This window comes from Ambystoma mexicanum, chromosome 7p (genome assembly GCF_040938575.1).
Source record: "Ambystoma mexicanum isolate Mex_15411 chromosome 7p, UKY_AmexF1_1, whole genome shotgun sequence".
Classification (NCBI taxonomy): domain Eukaryota; kingdom Metazoa; phylum Chordata; class Amphibia; order Caudata; family Ambystomatidae; genus Ambystoma; species Ambystoma mexicanum.
In genome coordinates, this window is record NC_090939.1 from 274,360,845 (window position 1) to 274,388,308 (window position 27,464).

General features: G+C 46.2%; 1 protein-coding gene across 1 annotated transcript in view; it reads right to left on the reverse strand.

Annotated features, from left to right (window-relative positions):
• SYNJ1 (synaptojanin 1) overlaps positions 1 to 27,464 on the reverse strand; it is a 1,805,713-nt gene that overhangs the window by 664,055 nt on the left and 1,114,194 nt on the right. Inside the window, exons 15-16 of the mRNA XM_069636346.1 lie at positions 20,094 to 20,234; positions 13,366 to 13,558 (exon numbers count right to left, since the gene is read on the reverse strand). Of these exons, the coding sequence (XP_069492447.1) occupies positions 13,366 to 13,558; positions 20,094 to 20,234 (334 nt within the window). The remainder of the gene's footprint in view (positions 1 to 13,365; positions 13,559 to 20,093; positions 20,235 to 27,464) is intronic.

A 27,464-nucleotide genomic window follows, 5' to 3' on the forward strand; every position in this document is an offset into this window, starting at 1 on the left:
CTACTGTTTTTTCCCAAAACCACTTGGACGAAGAGGAGGAAAATTGGAGCTATGAAGATCACCCATAGGAACCAATGTACCATGTATTCCTATGGGCAGTCTCCATCTTGTCCTGTTAACCAGGTCAGGCAGAGTCAGGCAGGGCTGGACAACCACTCGCACCAGACTCACGTTAATTTTCCCAGCCAGCATAAAAAGGTGGAGCACACAGGCACATTTTGAGCGAGCTGGGGATGCTGGAGGAAGAACAGAGGCCAGGAGGAAGGAACTGCAGCTGGAGGAACCCTAGAGGAAGGAGGACTGCCAAAATACTGAGCCTATGAGTACAGGGAAGGCTGGAGTATGGCGAGAGAGCTGTCTCCAGGGAGTAACACCAGGGGTAGCTGGGTTACCTGGCAGTGCCCAAGACAAAGCTCCTCCCCTGGGTCAGATGCTAAATCCCAGGTCTTTCAGGTGCAGGTGGTGAGACCCTGACCCCAGGAAACATCCCATTTAAAACCTGCAGCTCCCAAAACTGCAAGAGTGCTGTTTTAGGGGAGCTGACGAAGTGGGAGCGAAATAAGAACATAGCATTATGGGACTTGAAGTCCATAGAAATGTTTTATGGTTGATCTTTTTGTGCAAAGCGAGAGGGTCCAAGCCCGGCTGAGGGAGACCCATAAGAAGTTAAGTGAACAAACTGTGATGCTAAAGAAGGGAAGTAAGAAATGACTTGGGTGAGGGCAAGAGAGAAGAGACAAACCTCTTTTGTGTTTAAAGATATCAGCCGCCCTGCTGGGTGAATGGCAGCGTTGGGAGGTCTAGCGGCAGTTATGGTATCAGCCTTGACGTCAGGATCAAAGCAGCGGAAGACAAAAATGAATTAACACAGCTGGTGAGTTGATGAAAGTGATGAAAGTCCGGTCTGTTTTAAATGAAACTTGATAGCAACAGTATCTGACGAATTAAGGTATGCGCGTGTGCCGATAAGACGCGAGAGAAAGCAAAGCATTGTAAAGAACTGTAAGTTAAAGATACAAAGTAACAGAGTGGTCCAGCAAAAGAAAATTGCCCAATCGAAAGTCTCTGTGAAATGACTGATGCCGTAGAAGCAGCAGGAAGAGAAAGAAACTGAGATGCAAGATTTGAACTGTTAGGTTTGATCCCGGCACAGGGAAACATGGATGTGAGAGATATCTTTGAACTTTGAAATAAGTACTGTGCTCAAAAACGACATTTACCAAGAGTACCTGGTGTAGGACAGAAAAAGTGACGTTTTAATGTTGAAGTGGTCATGCCGAGGTAAGAGCAAAAGCCTAGCAGTTTCAAAAGTCTTCGACAGCAGAAGGAAAGTGAAAGGAGGCTTTAGCCTGACGAAGGGAAGCCTATGAAAGTGTGATTGAAGCTTGGGGAAGGGAACCCCTATAAATTGTGATTAAAAGGTTTGAGCCCGGCAGAGGGTAGGCCATTTTATATTGTCTAAGGACTGGCTAGGAATGTATTTTCTTTTTGTTTGATGGTTGAGAATACTCCCTTCTTAGTTATAGGACAAGATAGGAGTTTTCCAACCCCATTTAAACCATCAATAAAGGTGTTGAAACTTGCAGCTCTTATGTCAGTGTCCAATGGTGATACCATGCCTCCCTCATAGTCCATCATTTGCAGTCTTATCCACTCATGAGAGGAAGGAGAGGCTAATACTGGAGCATAGCAGTGATTGCAGTTTTTGCCAATCTGCATCCAAAATGAATACCCATGGTAAAATGCCCTCAGCCGGCTGCCATGTAACCAAGCATCCAATTCTTATCAAACGCTGAATCTGTATTTTAGGTACCAGGCTCCTGATCATAAAGCACATCTAAAGGCTTATCATACCTGAGAGTTAACACCGTTCCCATGGCCCACTGACAAGAGGAATAAAAGGGGATCAAAACTAGGAAGCAATGTTGGAGTCCAAGGAAGGAGAAAGCAAACATAATAAAACCTTGGAAGTAACATGCTAAATCTCTTCATGAAGGGTTACTGCAGGAGGTAGGCATGGAGAAAATAGACCCCTACGCCACAATGGTTGGACATGCTGTAAACCAAGCCAGCCCTTCCTCAACTGTCACTCTCCCTAAAAGCACACAAGCACTTCATACTGCAGGGAAAACAAAGCTATAAAATCACAATGTATGCGTAATGTATTTATCCAGCGGAATGTGCTCCTTAGGGAATAACATACTGTAAAAAACAATGCTGCTCAAATAACGGACAACCAACCCCAGATAACTAACCAACTATTTTACCATCTAATCAAAGATACATGGAACTAAACAACCTTCTTCACAATCTTCACAATCTTCATTTTTGATTCAGATCCTTCAATGACACTGAACTAACCATATCTATTAGGGAAGAACTCTTGACAGCTTATAACATGAAACAACCTAAAGTTCTAATCATTCTCAACTTGTAGACATGTAAAATAAACCACACAGTTCAGCTGGCGCGGTGGAACAATAGGCCGGAATATCAGACAGGCAACTGCAGTGGATTCTACTCCTTGCTATCAGATTGGATAAAACAAATATTGTGCCAAAGTCTATCTCACAGATCAAACATCTTCACCTTTAGACCCCAAGTTTCACTGCTGCTCCTATGTCACTAGTGCTCATTAAAAGGAGTGTACTTAGGCATGGCCAGCAGTGCCACCGATGTGACTACTCCTCTGATGGCTGGCCTCTGCAAGAAGCCTGTGATCGTAATGATTATATGCGGTTCCCAGGTGCAAATTGGTTCACTGATGCAAGCCGAGGTGACCGGAAAGGTCTGAGCACTATCAGCTCCCAGATGGGCAGCCAAATTGTACTCCTTGTGTCCAAATACGGTTGTTGAAAACTGTGCCCGCTGGCAGCAAAAAACCAAGATGGCGGGCAGCCGTGTCGGTGTAGTTAAGAGGTGGCCCAATTAATGAAGATGTGAAGGACCGAAGGGGTGGGGAACCAACTAGTGAGCTGCCACCAACATCTGCCAAACCCAAATCACAGCCCGAACCCTCCAGCGGGAGACGTACAGCAGCCCAGCTACGAAGTCAGCGGAGCGCCGCCCGACAGGACGAGCCAGAGAACAAGCAGGCTCTCCCTCTCCCGTGCCTAATCGAGGTGTGTGCAGATCCCAGCTTCTAAACGGGACGCATGACAGAGGCAACCACTACCCCAGCAATCCGAAGGCCCGGGGGCCCGCTGTGCAACTGATCGCTCTGAGTGTGAGGGCCCAGCCCTACCGGTGCATCGACCAGAACAGCATCACTGCAAACAGCCACGGCACGCATCAAAGGCACCCATGGTGCATGAAGGCAGCACAACACAAGGCAAGTTACGGGTGCCCACAGCAGTTAACATTGGGAAGCGAGGCAACATTAACGTGAAGCAGTCCTGGGCCCCAGCTGAAAAGAGCACAGCTATCGCAGTGAGGGGGGATGCCTGCCCCATATGGTGTAAGCAGTGGAACCATCCTAAGAGACACATAATCCTCTCATACCTTTTGCCCCCTCTGGACTCAGACGGAGTGGTGAAAAGAGATAAGAGGGACAAGTCCTTGCCTTCAGCTGAATGGAATGGGGAATAGGATGATGCCCCCTCCTACACCGACCATACCGGAGTAGCGAAACTGTCGCTCCACCCAGCTAACGCGGGGCTGGAGCACACAACAATATTCACCACACTTGGACCCAACGCTCGAGAGCTAAGAGCTGTAGAGACTGGGTGGAGAAAACGCCCCCTGTCTTGGAGGGACCTCTAACAGCAGCGCCTGCTCTCTTCTTCGCATGGGGGACCTGACGGAAGATAGCAGGCTCCTGCTGCAACATCAAAACACCTCAAAACTCCAAAGAGTGTGGATATCTCCACCATGTTGCCCCCAACAGAGATGAGGAAGAAATCGGAGACACTCAAATTATAGTCTCTGGCCTCCCGCAATGGCACTGGACAGGGTTTATAGTGACATTTTCGAATTACATAATGTAGAATGCAAAAATGTCAACAAAAAAAAAAGCCGAAATTCTTTTTTTTTTAATGTCTTTCTTTTTATTTTCTGTTCGAAATGGGGGGGTCCTTTTTTTAACGCACAAAAGCAAAACAAATGTGTAAATTAAAAAATGACATATTCTAAGAAAAACATTTTCCGCCAATTTTTTTCGACATTATGGATTCAACATATTAACTGGACACCACTGGACAGCTAGCCACCAAGGAAGACATCCAGGCCTTTATGAGGGCTATTAAATCGGAGTTCCGATCCTGCATGTCAGAGCTGACCACCAAACTTGAGCGCACGGACTAGAAGGTATTGGAGGTGGAACAGAGAGTGGGAGAGATGCAGGACCTAACGCAAGAACATGCAGCAACACTTCTTGAAGTGCAACGCAAGATCCAGGTTCTAGAGGACAGAAATGAGATCCTGGAACATAAACAGGAGGATCTGGAAAACACGGCCCAGTGAAATAACCTGCGTATAAGGGGTGTCCCCTTCTTGATCCCAGACCAGAACCTAGCAGAATATCTAGGGGACTTGTTCCATTCTCTCTTGCCACATCTTGAGAAATCTCAACTCATGCTGGATCGCACCCACAGATTACGCCCTCGAAGAGGACTGGAGTAGGACTCCCCACCAGATGTAATCACCCGGGTTCATTTTTATACGACTAAGGAGGCGATAATGGCAGTAGGTCGCTCTCGAGATGAGCTCTCATTTCAAGGGTCGCCCCAGCAAATCTTCCAGGACCTGGCCACAGTAACCATATAGAAACAGAGGGCCCTGAGGCCACTAACACTGTTCCTTCGAGACCAAAAAGTCTGGTTGTTTCCTACTGCAGTTCAATTCTCTTACAAAAGGGTCTCCCGAACAATCGCAGGCCTGGAAGACGCAGAAACAATCTTGAACCCCACCCCACCGGATAAAAGAGATGGCTCTCCCCTCAAATCCCCTGAAGGCACAGAAGACCTCCTTCCTTAAGCAAAGCAGACTGCCTGGTCGAAGGTCCAGAAAGGGTGCGACGCAAGGTGAGCGAGTCCCGCAGCCCGACCCCGACAGGCCAAATATGAGAGGCTGTCATCACTACTGTGACCGGCGCCACCTTCAGCTGTTTGACCCAAATAATTAGCCTGATGGCAGCTATTGTAATGGGGAACACGATACGTTTAGAGCGGGATTCACGCGGTTCATGCCTGACTCCAAGGTGGATGACACCTGAAAGACCCTTGGAGTGAACCGCAGGCAGTCTGGTTCCGTTTATTTTTAGGAAGTTACAGACAGAAAGTTATCGGTATTCCACCGGTTCATTGTTACAGGTTCAAGTTGAAAGCTTAAGTTAAAACCCTGGTTGCGTTGTGGAGCCATGAAAACAGGCAGCTTGAACGGTGGCTGATTTGAACCCGGCTCACCCCCCCGACCTCCGCCTGAGTCGAATACCCAGAAGACCCGCCACCGCACATCAAACTGAACTTTATCTCATTAAACGTGAAGGGCCGGAATTCCCCCCCTAAGCGTAAAGCAACATTACAACAGCTCCATGGCTCAGTGGTCTTTCTTCAGGAAACTGATCTAATGCGACCAGACTTTATATGCCTTCGAAATAGATAGTTCCCGCTTCAATACATGGCTTCCAATGGAACCAAGAAAGGGGGGACAGCCATACTTTTAGCGAAAGGAATCCAATTTAGGGCACTGGAGACTCTGTTGCCCAGAAGTGCGATATATAGCAGTCAAAGGTTTTATACATGGACAGCTTTACTCCCTCATTTTAGTTTATGCCCCCAATGAAGGACAGGAGGCATTCTATGAGGCATTGGGGGCTAAACTCCTTCCCTTCACCGAAGGCCAGACAATCACTGGAGGGGACTTTAATGGGGTCCCACATCCTCTGTGGGATAGATCGCATCCACCGGCCCCCAGAGACTATAAGATCGCCACTGGACTTCTCCATCTTTTTCAGACACTCAGGGTTGTAGACTCATGGAGGGTGCTACATCAGGGCGAAAAGGACTTTTCCTATTTTTCACAGCTGCACCCGGAAAGACCTCCTGCTGACCTCCCCACAAATTCTCACCTTTGTTGATGATGTAGCCAACGGGACGACAGTTCTGTCGGACCATTCTCTGATCATACTGACACTCCGAACACATAACCCGGAACCACCTCCCCGTCCACGCTGAAGCCTATATGACCCGATCTTAAACAACATGCCACTAAGGGACGCTATAGCCAGGGTGATTTGGAACTACTGCCAAGAGAACCTAGCGGAGAACACAACCCCATCCAATACCTGGGATGCCATGAAAGCAGTAGTCAGGGGGGAGCTGATTGCTCACGGAGCAGCATACCATAAGCGTAAACGACAGACCTGCATGCAGCTGGAAGAAGAGGTCCAAAAGGGAGAGAGCAGATACAAAAAAGGCTGGTCGTCAAGGGTCCACCGTTCCCTTCAATTAGTCTGGAAGAAGCTGGAAGCCCACTATGCGGAGGGGGCGGCCCACTTATTGGCTAAGTCTAAACAAGGCTACTATGCTAAAAACTACAAGGCAAACAAACTCCTGGTGCATAAATGGGCCAAGGCAAAGAGAAGAAATACCATAGTGTGCCTACGAGACCTGCACGGCAAGGCCCACTATTCGGAACACGTCAAACTACAGTTGGCAACGGCCCATCTTACCGAGACGATGTCAGCAGTCCCCCGGGTCAGAGCAGAACAAGTAAGTTATCTGCAAGGTGCCTCCCCCTTCCACATCTCGACAAGTCTGACAGAGAGGAACTGTATGCCCCGATCACAGTTGAGGAGGTAGAGGTCGCCATAACAGCTCTGAAGACCAGACGGATTCACAGGATTTTACAAGGTGTTTCACCCCCAGCTGATAGCTCGGTTAACGGCCCTCTTTAACTCTTTTGGTCTGTCGGGTTCCTTTACTCCATCCATGCAGGAGTCGGTAACCATCATCCTACTCAAACCCGGTAAAGACCACAGAGACAATACCTCATACAGACCCATTTCGCCAATATCTATTTAAAAATGTTGGCAAACCGCTTAGCAGCCATTCTCCCAAAACTAGTCGATGCTGATCAAACAGGGTTTAGCACTAACAGGTCAACTGGGGATAATATCTGTAGAGCCCTAAACTTAGTGGATATATTTACCCAAGATTCACACAAACTGGCTCTGTTGACCTTGGATGCATCCATGGCCTTTGATAAAGTAGATTGGTCCTTCCTTAAACTCACCTTGGAGGCGTTCCACTTAGGGCCAAGTTTTCGTAAGATGGTCTTGGCCAACTACCAGTCCTTGAAAATCTCTCTAGATCCCACTATCAAAGGGCTGCCAATTGACGCCTCCCAACATAAAATCTCGCTCTATGCGGACGACATACTGTTATCCATAACGAATATCCGTTCCTCACTGGTGTCTTACCTCCAAGAACTGCATAGGTTTGGAGAAGCAGCAGGGTTCTCCATTAACTTTGAAAAGTCTGCAGCCCTGGGTGTGGGCCTGGGACCCATGGAACTGGAGGCCCTGAAGCCCCTATGCCCATCCATTGGAACGGGAAATCTATACCTTATCTAGGGGTCTGGATCCTGTCCCATCCAAAAGACGTATACTCTATGAACTTGCCCCCTCTCTTTAAAGAATTAGAGAAGGATCTCGAACGGTGGTCCGCCCAGGAGATTTCACTTATTGGGCAGATCACGGCTTGTAAAATGAAACTTCTCCCACTGTTTCTTTACTTTTACTCCTCTCTACCCACTACAATCCCATCACCCCCCATCCGGCAGTTACAGAGAAAAATGCTTTGGTTTATATGGCGAGGAAAGAAAGTGAGAATATCTCAAAAGGTAAATATGGGCAGTTCTAATTTGGGGGGCCTGGGGGTTTCTAACCTGCGTAAATACCAAGTGACGTCACAGCTGGCGCGCTTTCAGTCCTAGGGGAAACCTGACAATACCCCCGAAATTGATGGAATTGGAGCAGTCCCGACTTTTGCTCCCTCTCCGCTTTCTCCCATATGTTACATCCCCACTGCGATGGACTTGGTCAGGGGTCCTTGCATCCACCAAAAATACCCTCAATATATGGGACTGGGCACTGAAATCCAAGGGTGTCAAACAGGGCCTGGGCCCAAACACTCCGATCCTCCATAATCCAGCCTTCTACCCAGGGTCTCACCCCTCGAACTTCAAAAATTGGACCAAGGGTTGGTTTGTTTATTTTATTTGTATGGCGCACCCAACCCAGAGGTATCTGGGCGCCTTGTAAAGCAGAATACAAGTATACTTTAAGCTTGAGTTACAGTGGTTACAGTAGATTATACAAAAGAAGATGAAGAAATATATACATAAAGTGCAGTTACATAAGAAAATACATTAGTAGTCAGGGCAGATGATACTTAACAGGGTTAGGAAGTCATAAGTCCTCATAGATACAGAGGTAGATCTATCCAGTTGTGTCCTTAGCTACAAGCCAATTTATAGTGTTGCGCTTGAACATGAAGAAAGGTTGGTTAGCTCTCAGGGAGGGAGGTAGGGCGTTCCATGATTTAGCTGCCGTAAAAGGGAAGCTACTACCCCCTGCTTTTTTTAGTTTAGATCTAGGCACGACCAAACAGGATGTGCAGGCTGTCCTTGTAGGTCGTAGGGGGGAATTTTAAACTATTCTCTCAGAGAGGTAAGGCGGGGCTGCTTGACTGAGGCATTTATGTGTCAGTGAGAGAGTTTTAAGCATCATTTTATCCTTAATGGAGAGCCATTTGTTTTGTCTTCTCAGGTGTGAGATTTGCTCTCTACTTGGTATGCCATGTGCTGCTCTGAGCGCATTGTTTTGCAAAATTTTGATTTTTATTAATGAAGTATTTGCTCGCCCCCAAGTACAGTCCATTGGAATAGTCCATCTTAGAGAGGATGAGGGCTCTTGCTAGTATTGTGCAGCTTTATTTGGCCAGATAAGAGTTTGCAGGACCTGATCAGCTTGCAGGCATATGCTGTAAAGGTTGCCATGGCATTGACTTGTTTATTGAGTGTAAAGGCAGAGTCAAGGTAGAAACCTAGGGTTTTTACTTCTTTTACCACTTTAATGGTGTTACCATCAATGTTGAAGGAGGTATATTTCGAACTCAGTTTGTTGAGGTTAGTTGTGGTTCCGAGTATTAGGAGCTCGGTTTTATCGTCGTTCAGGCAAAGACCGTGTGCAGCCATCCATGCCTGAATGATAAGGTATATTCTATTCACCAAGGCCAAATCCTTGTCAATCTCCGGTAAGGGTGTCATCTGCATAGTTAGTGTAGGTGACACCCAGATGGTCTAAGTCGTCGAACAAAGGATTAGTGAATATATTGTACATTGGTGGTCTAGAATCTTTGGGCCAACTTTTTGACAATGGCCAACCCCGAACATTTGAAAACTGTAAATCAACCTTTCAATTGGCCGGAACTGACAGTTTCTCGTACGCTGAACTTCGGCATCGGTACTCACCCTCTTATCCGACAGGGTGCCAAATGAAATCTTAGCCCCCTTGAACTCAACCTGTAGGGGATTCCGGCGAAAGGTAGGATCTCTAGCCTTTACAAACTGTTACAAGAGGATGTGCTTTCCCTTAGGCCCCCATACATGGCGCAATGGGAAACAGACCTAGGGCACCCATTAGAGGACCAAACCTGGGTGGATATATGGTCCAGAACCCACTCCTCCTCATTTTGCATCACAAACCGAGAATGTGCCTACAAGCTGCTCCTCCGCTGGTACTACTCGCCAGTACACCTGCATCAGTTCCAAAAATCCTTTGCACCCCATGCGGGCAGCCTGGCTTGTACTTTCACATGTGGTGGTCCTGCCCCACGGGGCAAACCTTCTGGAAACAGTGCATTTCCACCATAGAAAGCATAACTCAAGTGACAATCCCCAGAGAGCCGGAAGTAATCCTGCTGGGCGCACCGGTACCAGCATCCTACCCAAGAACAAAAAACCGCCAATCTCCTTACACAACTATTGCTAGCAGGGAGGATCACGATTACCTGCACCTGGAAAACCCCAGAAGGCCCCTTAATGACTTTATGGTGGATCAATCTCTGGGATATCGTAGTGGCAGAGAAGGTCACAGCGGCCAAAGCGGGCCTTCTGCATAGGTTCACTGACATTTGGGCCCCGTTTATACAGTATGAGTGGAACTTTACAGCCCAGACTTGCAAGCCACAGTCTGCCTGATTGGCTCTACAGAATAGCACTGAACTGGAAGCGAATGGTCCCGAACTGATGGACCAGAAGGTGTGAACAGATGGGGCGGCGGGACGAGATGAGAACAAGGGGAGAGGGGCGGGGGGCCAGAAGAGGGAACACTCAGCCTTAATAAACCTTTCAGCTAAGATATTTTGTATGCTTTGTACTTAAGCACTGTCGAAACCGTTCTAAAATAAAATTGTTCAAAATGAGTGCACTTGCGGCCCTGCCTTGGTGGAGTCAATCACACAACACCAATTCCAGTTTTTCCAAATACAAACATACAAACACAGGCACACAGATATAGAATGTGCAGATACATTTGCAGATATCGAAAAACATATGTCAAAATAATATAGCACATTTCCTAAGGAAGACATTATTCGATAAAAAAGACCTCTGTATGCCTTAATGAATTCAAAACCAAGAACCAAATTGATTGTAAACAAAGCTGCTACCAGATTCCATTCTTGTGGCCACAGGAACTGGCAGCAAACCACTTTTCTCACCACTTTACTTCATGTGAACACATGTGGTGCTGATACTATTGTTAGGCAGAAACCTGTGCAGTTCCCTTGGGGGCCACTGCAAAATATTTAGGACTACAGGTGTTAGCAGTAAACCCACTTGGTAGCAGTCTGTACCACCCAGATTTACCTGGTAGCTGTGGCTGAGCAGTCAGACTTCTCTCAAGAAGAGTTAGGCAGTATGCAAAGTATACACAATAGGCACTCAGACACACCAATACAAGCAAACACTGACCAGAGCTTTGGTATCAAAGTATATAATTATTTATTTAAAAACACACTGTTTGAAACACTCCAGCACTCTTGTTGTAAAATATTCTAACCACAGTTACTATTGTAATATATACACCCCTTTTCCCTTATCAGATAAGTCACAGTAAAACACCACTTATTTTCATACAGAGGTGAGCGCTTAACTAGATGGCACTACAATAAGTTTGTGAGAAAGGGAGGAAAAAAGACAGAATATGGAAAGGTACACCACTCTAAGATTCAGGAACACTGTTAGCCAGGCAGAAGAGCAAAAGTCACTGGTGAGCCGAAGTCCAAAGGCTGGGTCCACTCTTAGAGAGAGCAGAGCACAAATGCGCCCAAGATCACACAGTTACACTAGGCTTAGAAACTCTTGCAGAGAGTTCAAAAAGAGTTTAGAGAGGCTTAGGAAAGTTTAGCCAGGGTGTCCCAGGCTAACCCAGGTTCGAAAGCCGGGGGCTAAATCTACCCCGTACAGTCGGTAGCAAGGGAAGCCAGGCGGGACACGGTACCTTAAGTGGGAAGGATCCTCCAGCGGTAGCAGTTGTTCCTGGCAGTGGGTGCAAGTCGCGTCGTCCAAGAGAAGGTCTCGACTTGGAGGAAAGATGAAGGTTGTTGCACTGCCAGGGAAGAAACCAGCCGCAGAGTTTTCCAGTTAAAGGTGGTACCTTTGTTTCACGGTCGTGGTAAAACGTGGTATCCCGGTTGCCGGGGTGCTTGGTACAGGCAAGGCGGCCACGAGGTACATCGGGAAGGTGAAAAGACAGTGAAACTGGTTATCTCCAACAGTCAAAGGAAGAAGACTCTCCGGCGGGAGATCTCCTCTGTCGTTGGGAAAAGTGGTGAGACGGTCCAGCAGGGCTTCACCGGTGGTGGCGTCGTGGCAGGTCGGCTCAGCTTCTCCCTCGTCGTATTCTTAGGTCCTATGGCGAATTCTGAAGTTCCAGTCTCCAAAGCCCTGCTTTTATGCAGAAAACCCCTTTCACTCAGCCTAGCTGTCACTCAAACATGCTAAGTGGTGAGCCGGCCGGCTCACCACTTGGGCCAATCAGGACGGAGAGCGACTTGAGTTGCCTGGGCAACTCAGTCCAGGGTGCCTAAATCCCCCTCCACCCCTCCTAAGTACCCCAGACAGAGTGGCACCACTTTGGAGGGCTTCTGTGGAGAAGCCCGCCAAAAAGTGGAACAAAGGGCTCGACTTGGGTTGGAGTCACAGAAAAGAACACAAACGCCATTTTAGAATCAAGTTTTGGCAAAAAATACCAACCGGAGAATTAATATTAATTAAATAAACCGGCGGTATGTTCGAGGCTACCGTGAATAAATAAAGATAGTAGCCTAAAACAATGGGAAATCCCATAGGAAAATATTTGCGGTTGAATATAAAAAGTAGTATCCACTGCCACCAGCCAAAACTCGCTCAGGGGGGACGGAGACGTGCCCCCTCGACTAACAGACCTCGGGGCAATTGAATTGCCCCAGCCAGTACGTCCACAATATGATGGTTTGTACTGGTTCTGTCCAGAATTTAAGACTAGTAAAGTCAATGGTGACTTTACATGCCCTGGGAGACAGTAGTCAGTCCCAGGGTATGGAGTCTATACTGGGGGGTCACTATGACACCCCTGTGTTACTGCACTGAGGGTGCTGTGTAACACACATCACAAAAACACATGAAGCCCTATGGAGTAAAAGACCCCATAGCCCATTAAACACATCTAGATTCAAATAAACACACTCAAATCATGTCCAAGAGTGAGGGTAAAAGAGTCTCACTCTTGGCAGGAGAAAAAAATAAACCCCAAAATTCCAGCAAAGCTGCTGGGGGACTCACTAGGTTAGGAAATTCAGCCTAAACAGAGAATTCTCCCTAAGAACTATCCCAAAACTATCCACCTGGAACTGTTGGTAGCAATGATAGCTTCAGAACATTGAAATATGAAAGTATGCATCTTTCATGTCCAGTGTGACCATGTAATCACCCTGCTTTAGCGTTGATATCACCTACTGCAGAGTGGTCAAGGAAAATGTTTGCGGTTTGACAAACCTGTGTATGACTGGTTATCCATCTGGTTTTGCTACCTACCTGACAATCAGTGCTGTGAAATGCTTGTGACGTAACATGCCCCAATTTACCCTTCATTTACATAAATAAAAAAATATGAATCAAAGCACTGAGAAATGCATTCAACTGGAATGAAGCACGGTGTAAACAACCCTATTGTTTGATGCGAAGTGTAAATGATTTGTTGAGCATGAACATAATTAAACCTAATAGGCCAAAATCACAAACACAGAAATATGCTCCTTTTAATCACCAATTATTAATGGAGAATCATAAAATGCAAAAATAAAGAAGAGATTTGCCTACCATGGGAAAACTTAGTTTACGAGCAATTTCCATAAAATCTTCATTTCTTTCTTTGACTTGTGATTGCCCAGCAGCAAAGTGACTGCAGACAAAACAAAGGCTTGTTGAATGAATTAGTAATCGTATGGCTACAGCTCCTTTGTTACCAGTAGCACCGCCCATTCCAGTTTTCACTGTATCAACTGCAACATCCCTGAAACAAAGAAAACAACTTCCAATCAACGTAACTTTCATTGAATCCACTTCTTTAATTACTATAAATGAAGTGTGTATTATTTTCTAAAATTCTGATTATCACAAAGTGCACTCTATACGTTAAGGGTCCAAATAAAAAAACGAAATTCACACTTGACCCAGTGTCAAAAATGTGCAATACACTATCTGGTGCGCATCAGTGATTACCCATCTTTCTTCCATCCAACTCCCACACAAGTTACAAATGTACATGCAAGCAAGGGGTTTCTTCAACTCGTTCATACTGCACAGCAACTGCAAGCGCTTAAAGGAATGGGAGCCACAAAGCAGTAGGGTCATGTCCCACTACTCGGATGAGAACAGGAGAGGGCAATATGATAAATCTACACGAGCAAACACATGGTGGCAGTAGACCTGAACCTTCAATAAGGGTGCTCCACACATTAGCACAATGCACACCAATAATTGAAAATTAGATGAGGTCAATTTTAACGTCGTTAGGAGAAACAGTGTGTGCAACACTTTATGAGCTGTACATGGGCACATCCTATTTGGGAGTTTGCAGGCCCAAGCACATGGATTTGTGATCCACTGTTCAGTGAAATGAAAAACTGTTGTGAAGTCAGCTCTTTGTTAAAGGAAATATACAGATAGGTTATGCACCTTGACCCTCCCTCTCTTGCTACTAACGCAAACCTCTCGCCAACTTTTACAGCCCCTGGAGCCACAGAAATGGCAGACGTTATGCTATATAACTTCCAGTTATAGTACAAGTAAAAATGAGACTCCTAGACAGGTCTCCCAATTACGCCCTGTGCTCCGCTTGCCTGTGCTGTCTAGATGGGTTGAGCCCCTGTCTTGTGTTAACCTGAGTATATCCCCAATTAGAGCAGGTTTTCTTCTCCTTGGACTATGAGAAGGTGTGGAATGCAGGCTCTAACCACCAACAGAAGCCTGTAGTCAATGCTTCTCCTTTGTTCTTCTCACTGGTTCAGGCTTCTTTGGCGAGTCAAAAGGAGGACACAGACTGATAAGCATTTCACTATCTTCTTTATTAACCAAAGGCAAAAAAATGCCTCTCTATCCCTATAATATTAGGCAGCCCCACCTAACAAAACTAACAAAGGTGCTCGTTAGTCATCAGTAAATATCTTAAGAGAATCTGTCCACCGTCCAAACTAACCTGAACTGGCCCTAGCACTAAGAAGGCAACTAAGCACAGGAGCATAATTCACTTCTCCTGAGATGTTTGCTTTCCACAAACTTTATTCAATACTCGGATTTCAGATAGTCTCTGGTGATTCTCTTGATCAGTTCTTGCAACTCAGTCAATAACTTGGTTTTGCTTCTCTCTTTGATAAATTTTCTTTATTATTTGATTCCCTTCCTCTTGGTTCTCTCTGCTGACAGATGTTCTTCGTTGACTTTGACTAATATGACGAAGTATATTCCAACAATGTTTCGCTTTTACTTCTTTACATTTCAGTATTCTGATCTCCTTATCTCGACTGGGACGAGGATGATTGGTCTCAATAGACTCTTGTACTTCACTGGGACGAGTATGATTGATCCCACATGATTCTCGTTCACTCCTCTAGGCTTTAATATTACAATCTCTTCGATTTCTCTGGGAAGAGTAGGATAGGTCCCATAATGATTTTCTGTCACCCTCCTGGGTCTCCCGTTTTCCCAGCTACCTGATGTTTGTAGGCATAACGTCACCAGGGCTTTTATTCACTCGAGGTCAGTTGTCTCTTCTTGTTATTGTCCAAGATGGTCATGCTGTATCTTCAATACCGTTGGGTTCTGCTTCCTCCTTTGTGGAGTGGTGTCAGCATTGTTTAGAGGACCCTGTGATGAATCCAATGAACTCCTCACGGATTCCCCGGCGGTGGCCTCCTCCCATGAGTCCAGCGTACGGCAGCCGCTACCTGATCCTGACCCTGGGTGATGGCTTTATAAGGAAGGATCACATGGGAGGAGGCAACTACCGGGCAGATGTCATGAATTCATTTGACGAGGCGCGTTATCTCCACCTCTCCCATGAGGAAGATCCTCTAATACCAAGACCCTAATGGCATATGATAAGCTGCTTGTTCCCCCTTGTAAAATAAGTAAAGAAACCTCTTCTTGATATTTTTCTGGTCAAACAGCCAACTTTGAGACAAACACACAAAGCTCCAGCACAACACCTTTTTCTTCTAAAGTACCTTTGTGTAAAATCACTGAGAAGAACATGTGTCCAATGACACCTATGGACTTAAACTCCTAGAATTCTCCAAGTACTGAAACGAGGAGGATGCAGGAGTTTGAACAAGGTACCAAGAGCATGAACACAATAAGCAGTCTAGTTATTTTTCCAAAGCACCTGGGTGAGGGACATTTAAACTTGGCGAGCGCCCATTTTGGAGAGGCAGTGCAGGAGAAGACGCTGGCTCCTGTGCCAAAGCTCACTAACGCGAAGATCACATACCGGTGTGGCAGAGCAAAGAAGGCTGCCACGTTAGAGGGAGAAATGCCAGGCCAGTGACAGAAGTGCCATGTAGAGGGTGGGGGCTGTGAGAGAGGCCCTGGGTGCTCGGCAAGTCGAGAAAGTAGCTGCCTCCATTCCGGGACCTGAAGGGAAGCAGGTGTGTGACCGTGGAGCTGCAAAGGAAGCCGGAAGAACGTCTGCACACTCCATTGTGGAAAGCGGATAAAAGCAACATGCCGCAGAAGCACAAACTGGACCGGAGAAAGCCGGTGAGTCTACCCGAAGCCTGCGGGGACCCCGGGGCGTTCCATCGACTAAGCCAACAGCAATCTGAACATAATACCCTTGTTAACATAACAAGAAGACTATTTGAATGCAGAAAAGGCAAAATACAATCCCCAATGAGCTATGGATGCATGAAGTGAAAATGTGGGGCAGATCTTGAACAAACCTGACTGCAAACCTATATACCAAACCAAGAGCAAAACATACAGTATTGGTGATAGAGAAACTGTGAAGCGCATCCAGAAGCCCTAGCAAAGCAAAACACCAGGCAACTGAAATACATAAGTCCTGGCAGGGGAGTAATACCAGGCAAGTGAAACCCACAAGTGAAGACCTGGCAGGCAAATACAGAAGGCAGTTGGTGTTGCATAAAGAAACCTGGCAGGGGAGTATACCAGGCAATTTGCAAAGCTTCCAGCAATGTTAGAGAAAGACAGTTCTTTTTTTACCCAAGGAGAGATTGGTGTTAAAGAAAATAAAGACAGTGTTTTCTGAACTAAGGAGAGATTGGTGTTAAACAAAGACAATGTTTTCGAAACCAAGGAGAAAGTTGTGTTACTGAACGTGTTGCCTACATAGGAACCTTGTGAATCAAGGCAAGACACAAAGGAAATGTTAGTAAAAGAGATCATTTCCATCCTACTTAAGAATCCAGGGGATGGGGTACACCCTTTGGATGCAAGGGCTTCCACCTTGGAGAACGTTTTCATTGGAGTTATTCTTATTTTCAGTTCTCAACACTTTTTTGCCAATATCAAATTGAAGATATTTCCTCACACATTTTTGTTGTTTCATTCATAATGTGGGGGTCAGGATATGACGTTTTGGACACAAGAACGGCTTTTCAGTTATTGACATCCTGACACAGACATAGCTTTAGTTTTGGTTTATAGGTAGGGAAACTCCTCTCCCTCTCTCTCTCTCTCTCTCTCTCTCTCTCTCCTCCTCTCTCTTCCTGATGTCCTCCTGATCTCCTGGCTGAATCTGAAACTGCATTGGTTACCTGGCTACCCTCTTATCTTGGGCCCAGGTCGCCCCCGCACCAGTTGCACACCTGCACTGCCCCCCTGACAACGCTTGCACTCGGGGACTGTTTCTGCATCCCTACAGCCCCTACTAGCACTTGACATCTGATGTCTGCACTTACCCTTGCACTTGCCACCAGCTGACCGCAATTTATTTATTGCCTTATTTATTTTATGGTTATCCTTTGTACCACACTGCCCCCTCCCTTTTCCCCCCGCACTTTTCCCCTTCTCCCCTCCCCTGCACTTGCGCGATCTCAATGTCACCTTGAAAGGGGCCCCTAGGGGTCCCTTACGTCTATGGAAACAAGGCGAGTCACCACACACGATAGATACGCCAGACACGAGGTTGTATTCCCAAAGCTAGGGTTTATTGCAAAGCAAAAGTCTCAGTTGGCCAACTCTGTCTCACGCCCCGCGACGTGTATCTCTAGACCTCGAGGGACGCAAGAGAGTGAATTACGTACATCAGTTACATATATACAAAATGCATATCAAACAATAAGCTATGACATGTTTAACACCCCCCTTTATTGGGTTTCTTTGAACTTGGTGTGATGATGGACATTTTCGACAACTATGACACCTTCAAACATCTATTCTAGTAACAATTTGCAATTTGTGAGTTCGGGGGCATCTTTCAGTTGTTGAACAGAAAACAGTGCTTCTGTTCTTGGAAGCGAGCTACATACGGGGGAGAGTTGCATTCCAGACCTTGCTATCTATGAGGTGCTATTCGTGTCCTGGGAGCCGACACGCTCCAACGGGGCTCAGCAAAGGGGGTGCCGTAAGAAGAGCATAATTCAAGCCTTTAGCTGCTTTATTCTAACATATTCTACCATATAACGAGACTGGCTGGCAAATGCAAAATGATTAAATGCCTTGCAGCTCTGCTTCAAGGCTACATTCGGGAGGGAGCCGGGCATTCTTCCTGGCGCTGCCTACGTTGTGTTTCAACAAACTCTTGATATCCTCGCGGCCCTGCGGCCTTGTCCTTTTACGTGCAGACAACAATGTTTTATAGTCAAGCAGTGTAAGCGGAAAATGTACTGTGAAGCAATAAGAACAGAAAGTAATGAGCAATGGTTAGAAAACAAAATGGCGATTCTTGTTACATCAAAATAGCCGTTCATTGGCAAACTCGGAAACCTATGTTCTGTCATATCGTGCATGAGACAGTTGGCCCACGGCCATCAAAATACATTTTTGCGGTCACACAGTAGAGGTATCCATTTTTCTAGACTGACAACCTGGCCTAGTAGGATCGTTGTCTCGGTCTTCCCTCAGTTTCCCCTCACTTGCTTCGTTGCACCTTGAAACACTTGTATAGGCGCGTTATAAATGCCATATCATATCATGTCTCTCTCTGTGTGTCAGTCGGCTTCTCTCCTTCCCTCCATATCCCCTTCTTCCTCCCAGTTAAATGTGCATTTTCATTTAAAGAAACATCTAGAGTTTCCTGATGACAGTAACACATACTGGTCTTCGCTTCATACCAATCTGCATACGATCTATTCAAAGAGGTGTTCTTTGGATGTATTTTAGGGAGCTCACAGGAACATGAGTCCTTGTCCCCAAAGGCGGAATCTCTCCCAGTGAGGTCCCGCTTGCCTGGAGCCCTAGGGAGGGTGTTGAGGAGCGGGCTCACCTCCCTAGCGTCAAGAGAGGGCTCCCCATTGTGGAGAAGGGATGAATTCCGACTAATCGTCACACTCTCTAGCCAAATCAGTCAGCTTTGAATGGAGGCTCTAACCACCTGCAAATGATACATTGCAAGATTCCCTTTGCGTTGGAAATACACTGGACACTAGGCAAGAAGACATTGATAAGCTCCATCATGGGAAGTCCGAGGTGAGGCTTAATGCCCCCCCAAAAGCTGAAATAGCATCAGTGCCACCCTTGCCATCAAGCTAGATGGCCACTTACGACACAATAGATTGTGTCGTAAGTGGCCTTCACCCCTATTAGACGTCCTCACCTTCAGCAAAGGGACACTAACTTGGGCAGTGGTCACCTATCACACAATAGATCCCTTTGGTGCAGGCTCTAGTGCTTCATTAGTAAACTGGAGCCTGGATTTTTCTTCCTGCTTCATTAAAAAGCATAGGGCATTGCACGCAATCTAGCCCACGTTAAAAAGCATAAATGTCTCTCAGACTTTAAAATGAACTAATCCAGCACAACACGGGCCACCTTCTCTTCTTTACTAAAGGGGACTGAAGGGGACGATGTATCTTGAAGTCCCAAAGTCCAGTGTCACAGATGAGCAGGGCACTCATCAGCAATAACAGAGGAAGGAGGCAACACCTGAAGCAAGAATTTCCATCTAAGGGATCAACAGGCTACTGGCTCAGGCAGCATAAAAATAAAGCTTATGTGCTCAAAAACTCTTATTTACCATGTCTTCTATCGGCAACTCCCACACTCGTTCTAGGCATCTGGCCAGCAGAGCAATCATGTGTGTTACAGATTACAATGATGAGCTAGCAGTTGGCAGTTAATCTTGGTTGCATGTGATGCACAAAAGGTGCATCTTTGAGGCTTTCTGCAAGTTCAGTTCCCTTCTCAGGTGAGACGGGAGAGTGGTGCCAAAAATGGTATAGTTGATCACATTACTTGCAATCTGTGTGTGTGTGTGTTGCTGGTCTGTTGTACAAAGAAAGTACATGGGGGAAATGTAAAGCAGGACTAAATAAAAACCCAGAATAATAAGGTTATGCTATTAACACATGTGGTTAATATTTACTGACCTGATGAAAGGTGCATGCTGTGGTCTGATGAAGACAAATAGGCAGACTCCTACCAACTGCTCGGATGCCAACAGCACATACTTGTTGTCCCGTGAAATTGTCTTTTGCAGCTCAGTGGCCCAAAGTTTTTGGTTGGTTGTGCTATGATGTAGTAAAAATAAACAGAATGACAAGTAATGCATTTGTAAATGTTGAAAATGCAAATCTTGTATTTCAAAGTAAATGTGTCAAGCTTCTTAAAATAATGAAGTACTACACAGCTTTCATCAATAATTGCAACAAAATGAATACGGATTGGTTCCGCAGAAGCGATGGTGTTCGTTAACACCTTTCTCTGCTGCACTAAATGAAATAAACAAGACAATATTTACCTGTAAAAAGTGGTTCGCACTGGAGAGTGCCCTGAAACATTTGGTAATCCTCAAATATAAAATGGGGAGGTGAGGTTATTGTCTGAGCTTGTGGAAACAATTCAGGCATCCATCCTTTTCTTAACAAAGCATTAGTAATAGCAGAACATTTTAGAAATTGAACTTTTCAGATCTTTCACCTATGTAACTTACCTGTAAGGATTCAGTTTCTAAAGAATCAGTGCCCCGAGGCCACCGCTTTGACAAATGTGAGCTTACAATTCGCTCAGACTGAATCTATGTCATCTCCACCTTAAATTGTGCTACATCCTGTAGACCAAAGGGTAACCTAGATACATTTGTAGTTTGAAACCCATACACATTTGCTATTTCTATGCACCCACACATCCATTTAGGACGGTGATGAAAAGCAACAGGAGAAAATAGTTATTGGTAGTGGGGGTGAGGGCGGGGCTAAAGGGTGTTCTATGTAACTGTTCAATAACCAAACTGGGAGGCACGTAAAAAATGTTTCACAATGATTCCGATATCCTTTGTACTTGATACAATTCCATAGATTCATTTACAGAACACGTTTTCAGCACCAGTCTCAGTCAGAACTCTCTGTAGATAGATGCATGTAGGTAGGTAGGTAGGTCATTCATAAAGCACAAACTTAGCTAGAAAGCAATAGTACAATAAAAGGAGTGGAATAGAAAGGCGGGTGGGATCACCTTATTGGTCTTTGGGTCCTCATTTCTTGGGGGAAGTGTTCCTTGAACAGCAGGGTGTTCAGATCTTTCCTGAATTGCAGGAGGAAGAGAGACGACCTGTTGTTAGCAGAAAGGTTGTTCCAGAGCATGGGAGCATAGTAGGAGAATGTCTGTTTTATGGTTGTCTTCTTGTACTTCTTGGATTCCAATCTGGTGATACCTTGGCTCCTGGTGTTGCCTTGACCTTGGACATTAAAGCTTTGTAGGTGATGCTGGCTCTCTTGAGGGTATTGCAAGCTTGGCAGGGTAACTAGTGTACTTTTTCAGAATGTGGGGAATGCCCTAGATGATGATGTACTGTTAACAACTGCGAAGGGCTCATGTTCCCCTGAATTTCCTTCACAAAACATAATCACTGCCTCACTCCACCAGCATTCCACCGCTGTTACAGTGGTGTTGGTATGAAAACAACTGTGGTTATCTCATTACATGAGATGGTGGTGATGCCTGATGGGTGGCGTTGAAAGTAACAAAAAAAGAGGGCAGAAACACCAATAAGAGCAATATTTAATAGCTCTGCTAGCCTGCTCGTCCTCTATTCCAACTGGCTAGCAGGTACCCTGAGGAGATGAAAGCACTGACACAAGATATACAATTGTGTGCATCCTCTTTGACAAATGCAGCATCACTCCTAGATGGTGTATTCAGTAACAAAACCTGCAAATGCAGAGGGCGTACACTCAGTAATTGCCTCCAGACCTCTGGGTTGAGTGGAAGCAGAAATTACTTACCTGTCTTTAATGTTCTTTCTGATGGATGTTCTTCCCACGGATTCCTCATCTATGATATCTATCTCACAGTGGCAGTTGCTCTTTGGAAACATTTCCCGCCACCAGGGGGCACAACACAGCTCCACATCAGCTACGCCTGATGCCTCTGCGCGCCCTGCTGCAGTCAAGACATTGGGTCCATTGTGAGAAACCTGAAGATACTATCGCATCTACTCCCCAGGGATCTTCTGTTCAGGTGACCACGGAAGGGACATCGCTTTTGGATCCCGACCCTGGGGGTCGACAAGGGAGGGAGAATCACCTGGGCGGAGGGTCCTTGGGGATTGGAGACAGGGTACCTGAAGGTGAGACAAGGTATCCTCCCTTCACTAGCACTGACCTACCTGACACTCCCTCAGTCTTGCTGGGATATTGCAATCTTATCCCATCCTTCCCTGTAGTTTCCCGCCAAGTACTGAGAAGAGGAAGAGGCAGCTAAGAGAAGTGCACACTTCCTATTACAAACACCACTCTAGTACTGGGACGAAGAAGAGTGGCCTGGAGGCATTTAGTAATGAAGATCAGGCATGCCACACTAACAGGGTTATACAAGGTCATGCAATTGAGTGTAACTCACTTCACCTGCAGCCTATTAAGAATGGAAAAGAGTATAAAAGGTTTAGTCCAAAAGTATACAAGCAGCAGCTGAAGGGAGAGAGAAGAGAATCTGCCGTGCTAGAGGACTAGGAAGCCGAGACGCTGGTAAGATCCCGAGAGACCTGCCAGAGGGACTGGGCAGGACCGGGAACACTCGAATGGGAAGGCAGGCAGCAGGCACTGTCGTATAGCAGAGGTGGAGCAGAGCACAGAAGACGGTGTGTGAGTTGCGACGTTGTCTGGCGAAAGGGCGGTTTGGTTCCCGTTCGGGAGAGCTGCTGGGAGGAGCTGCGGAGAGCCGGTAAGTGTCAGAAGACACTGAGGAGACCAGAGCACATCGAAGGGGCAGACAATAACGGCCCACAAACTCAAGTAAACGCTGCATCTATTGAATCTCGTACTGAAAGAAAGTTCTTATTTGAGTGAGCACAAGTCAATGCTGCATATATTGAATACCTAACTGAAAGAAAGCTGCTATTTGACTAAACTATGATGTGCTGAATGGTGAATGAACAGTTTAAGTCAAATAGGCATATCAAGTGGAACACTGCCAGTCAAATGCAATATGAACAGAATTAAAGACGTGATGAAACTGAAGAGTTTCATTGAGCATTACAAGTGCAAAGAATAATAATAAAGACCATCAGTTATAACTGCAATAAGAGAACGAGTTATAAGTATATGACAAGCCAAGAAGTGGTATAAAAGAGTGTTGCAAAGAATACAAGTGTGGAAAGTGAAATCCCAATGCAGAAGAGCCAAAAAGGGGCCCAGCAGTTTTGGGGAGATTTATGGTTGCGTGACCAGTGATGGGTGGATCATGTGGTCTGACAACTGCGCCTAGACCAGAAAGCCTCCTATTGTGAAAGTTATCAAGAACCAAGCCAGTTATAAAGTATGGGGTTACTGGTTGCCTGACCTGTGATGGGTGGACCGTGTGGTCCGATAACTGCGCCTAGACCAGGAACCCCTGAATGGCGAACAAGCTGCAAAGAAATGTGAAACAATTGGTGAAGCAAACCTGAAGGTTGGTCAAGAGGGTCCAGTGTTTTCTTCTGAACTTTCAACAATTTAAACAATGTGCATGCTCAGTTAAAGTCTTGGGGAAGGGAACCATAAGAACCTAACAACCAAAGAACACTATCTTGGGGAAGGGAGTGCTAGGACCTCCGTTTTGTGTGAACTGTGCTACATTTTAACTTGGGGAAGGGAAGCCCAGGACCTTTGTTTGGTGTGAATTGTGATGTACTTGAACTTAGAGACGGTAATTTCAGAACTTGACCAAACCCTATTGAAGAGAACCTATATTGTAACTGTGTTGAACTTGGGATAGGGAACTCGAGAAGAACTCAAGTAGCTTAACCTTTACTTTTGAACACTTACATTTTGCTGAGAAGATTCCCCCACCATGTTTAGTTATAGTTGTGAGGACTAGCATATATTTTGACAGACACACTCTTATTTTGGACTTGTAGACACAGACTTTCCTTAGCTTCTTTAGGTAGGGAAAATCCCATCGTAGCATAGGGCAAGTTAGGCATTACACCATCCTGATCATTGATAAACTTTTATTTTTTGAAACTGCACATCTGTTGTCTGTGTCACCTCTCTTGATACCATGCTTGTCTCACACCAGTATATATAGAGGTGCCACACACTGTTACCTCAGTTCCACCCTTTTTCCCTAGCACTCTGACGCTGAGGGACTGCAGAACTAAGGTGTGCCAACTATCCCAAGAAGGGCAGGTATGGAGGGCGATGAGGAATCCGCCTGGCAAATATCCAGAACAGGCATTCCGTGTTGCAGCATCGAGTTAGTGGCCAACCCTCTGGTGGAGTGAGCCCTGAGACCCTCAGGGACCTTCTTGTGGCAAGATTATAGCATTTGGAGATGCAGGGAATGATCCACTGAGACAGGTTTTGTTTGTTTACAGCCCTGCCAGCTCAGGCACCCAAGTAGCCAATGAAAGGTTGGTCATCAGTCCTGTTCTCCCTTGTCTGAGAGACATAGAACTTGAGAACCCGCAATGGACCCAGCTGATGGAAACGCTCCTCTTTCTTGGAAGGATGAGGTGGAGGAAAGAAGACGGGTAGATGGATCTTTTGAGAGAGATGGAAATTAGAGACCACCTTCAGAAGGAAGAAGTCTAACTCTCAACGTCACCTTTTCCTTGTAGAAAACCAAGTAAGGAGGATTAACAGAGAGGGGCTGATCACTTGTTGGGCGGTAGCCCTTAAATGCAGCAGAAACTGTGTTACTGCCGTATTTAAGGGTCTGCCCAAACTAGAGTCTGGCTTGTTAACCTCTAGCTCAGAGCTGGGAGTAAACACGCCAGAAAAATGCCAATTTTCGTGTCAATTACCACCAGCGGTATTACCACACAGTAATTGCACTGAAAATTCATGGACCGAATGGGGACTAACAATTAGAGCCCGACCCTTGATCAAGCGGTAATACCACAGGACAGGTGGGCGCTTATGCGAATAAAGTTAGGCGGTATCTCAGTCAGGATACCGCCCAACTCGTGATCAGGCCAAGAACCTGGAGCTCACTCACCATCTAGCGGAAGGGATGGAAACCAGAAGAATCACCTTAGAACAAGAATGAAGGGACTCAAAAGGAGTGCTCATTAAAACGTCAACACTAAATTTAAATCCCACGGCGGAACAACAAACTGACATGGGGAAAACCTACTGGAAAGACCCCTCATGAATTGAGTGACCGTGGGGATCGTGAAAAAGGAGCCCTGCTGCAGGGTCCTCTTGAAGACTGAAATGGCCTCAAGATAACCCTTTACTACAATCTGTAAGCCCTTTCAGGCCAAAGACAGAAGCTGAAAACTTTTGCCATCTGCAAGCATAAATTAATTTAGTGGCGGTTTGCTCAAGCAGAGAGGAGCACATCCAGAACGTCCCCCGACAAATCCTGCACCTTATAACTCAGCCCCTTCAGAAGCCAGGCATGAAGGATGGACTGTAGAGGGTCGGGTGCAGAACCCCTCCCACCGAATGGGAGAGAAGGGGAGGGCAGGTGGCCATGTCCAGCAACTCCGGGTACGGCGTTCAAGATCCTCATGGACCTGAACAGATGTAGTATCCCGAGATCCAGCGGAATGACAGGGATCAGTGGGACTCAGAGTATGTGAAAGTCCCATTCAACCATCAAGGCATCCCACAAGAGCTCCCCGATGAGGACATTCCTTGGAGCGGAATCACTTGCACTTCCTGATCACACTGAAAGAGAAGAGCTCCACCTGGAGACTACTCCAGTGGGAGACAATCTTCTCCAGAACATTGTGGCAGAGCTCCAAATCGTGGCAGGCTGATGACTGTCTGCTCAGTGCATTCACTAGCACAATCTGCTTCCCGGCCATATGTGCCACAGTCAGATATACACTGTTCTCCAGAGCCCTGAACCACAATAGCATTGCTTCTCTGCACAGAGGTAAGGAACACACGCCACCCCGCTTGCTAAGGTAATGCATGGCTATAGTATTGTCCGTCAGGATCAACAATGTCTAGCCCGTCACAGATGGGAGGAAAAAGACCAGGACCAGCCTGCTTACCCTCAGCTCCAATAGATTGATGTGCTCCTGGCACTCTGATCGGGACCACAGTACACTCACCATAAGGTCTTGGAGGGGAGTGCCCCAGCCCTTCACGCACACGTCTGTAACTATAGTCACTAGCGGCCACGGTTGATGACGAGTAAAAGGTTAGTCTCCGACACTGTCACCACTGTGAGATCGGAAGCCACTGTAGTGACATCATGTACAGATGGGTCTCTGGCACTACCATGACGCTATAAGACCCAGCATACGCAGAAAAGCAGAGGCTGTAATTGTCATCTGTGGTTGGGAAACCTGGACCATCTTGAAGATGTTCACTGCTCTGTCCTCAGAGGGGAAACCCTGGCCAAGGTGTTTCCAAGCGGACACTTATATATCGGAGGGACTGTGTGATGAATCCTGCAGAGTCATCACTGATCACCAGCCTAAAGTCTCCTCCCATGTGGCCAGGGGAAGGCAGCCGCTACCTGATATTGATCCTGGGCATGGTATTATGGTGGAGGATCATATGGGAGGAGATGGATGTCAGGGAGAAGCGTGACTCCCTTAGGTGTGACGTGGTATTCGTCCTTTTGTGATTATGAAGATCCTATAATACCCAAAGACCTGATAGTATGCTGACACTACGCAAAACCCACCCAGGTTAAAGCGCAAAAGATAGTATATGAGAAAACAATTAAAATACACTTTGGGAATATATGGGTCACATGTGGTACTCCCTCACTGCAATGGTTCTGTCTCGGGTAAAAATCCTAAACTTAATTTTATTGCACATAATGTTCATATGACATCTTCTGTTTCGTCTAACCATCAGTTGAAACAAAATAACTTTGGGAAACCTAAAAACTTTATGGATTTGGACATCAATTCCCAGAATGCCCATGGTACTGGGACAAGGAGTAAAGAGTTAATGAGGATCAATAGTGATGTCAAACAGACCATGCAGTATAGTTGTTCCTATTCTAATCAGCTGAGCAGGACATGTAAATCGAAAACCCAGCCGCAGGTGAGGAAGGTGGCAGGAGCAGCAGAAGCAGAAGTGAAGGCCATGGCAGAGGCTGCAGTCGGAGGAGAAGTTGCGGGGTGATACACAATGTGCGCAGCGGGAAAGGGGCCACGTGGAAGAAAGCAGAGGTGGAGCAAGAAGCCCAGATGAGAGGGAGAAGTGCTCCCGAGTGACGGAGGACCGCTCCGGCAGAACGGAGTACCTGAAGACCCTGTGGCGAGCTCCTGGGAAGCGTTGTGCAAGTAGCAGCAGCAGCAGGAGAGCTGTCAACGGTGCTGGTGTACCAAAGAGGGTCTGACCATTCTA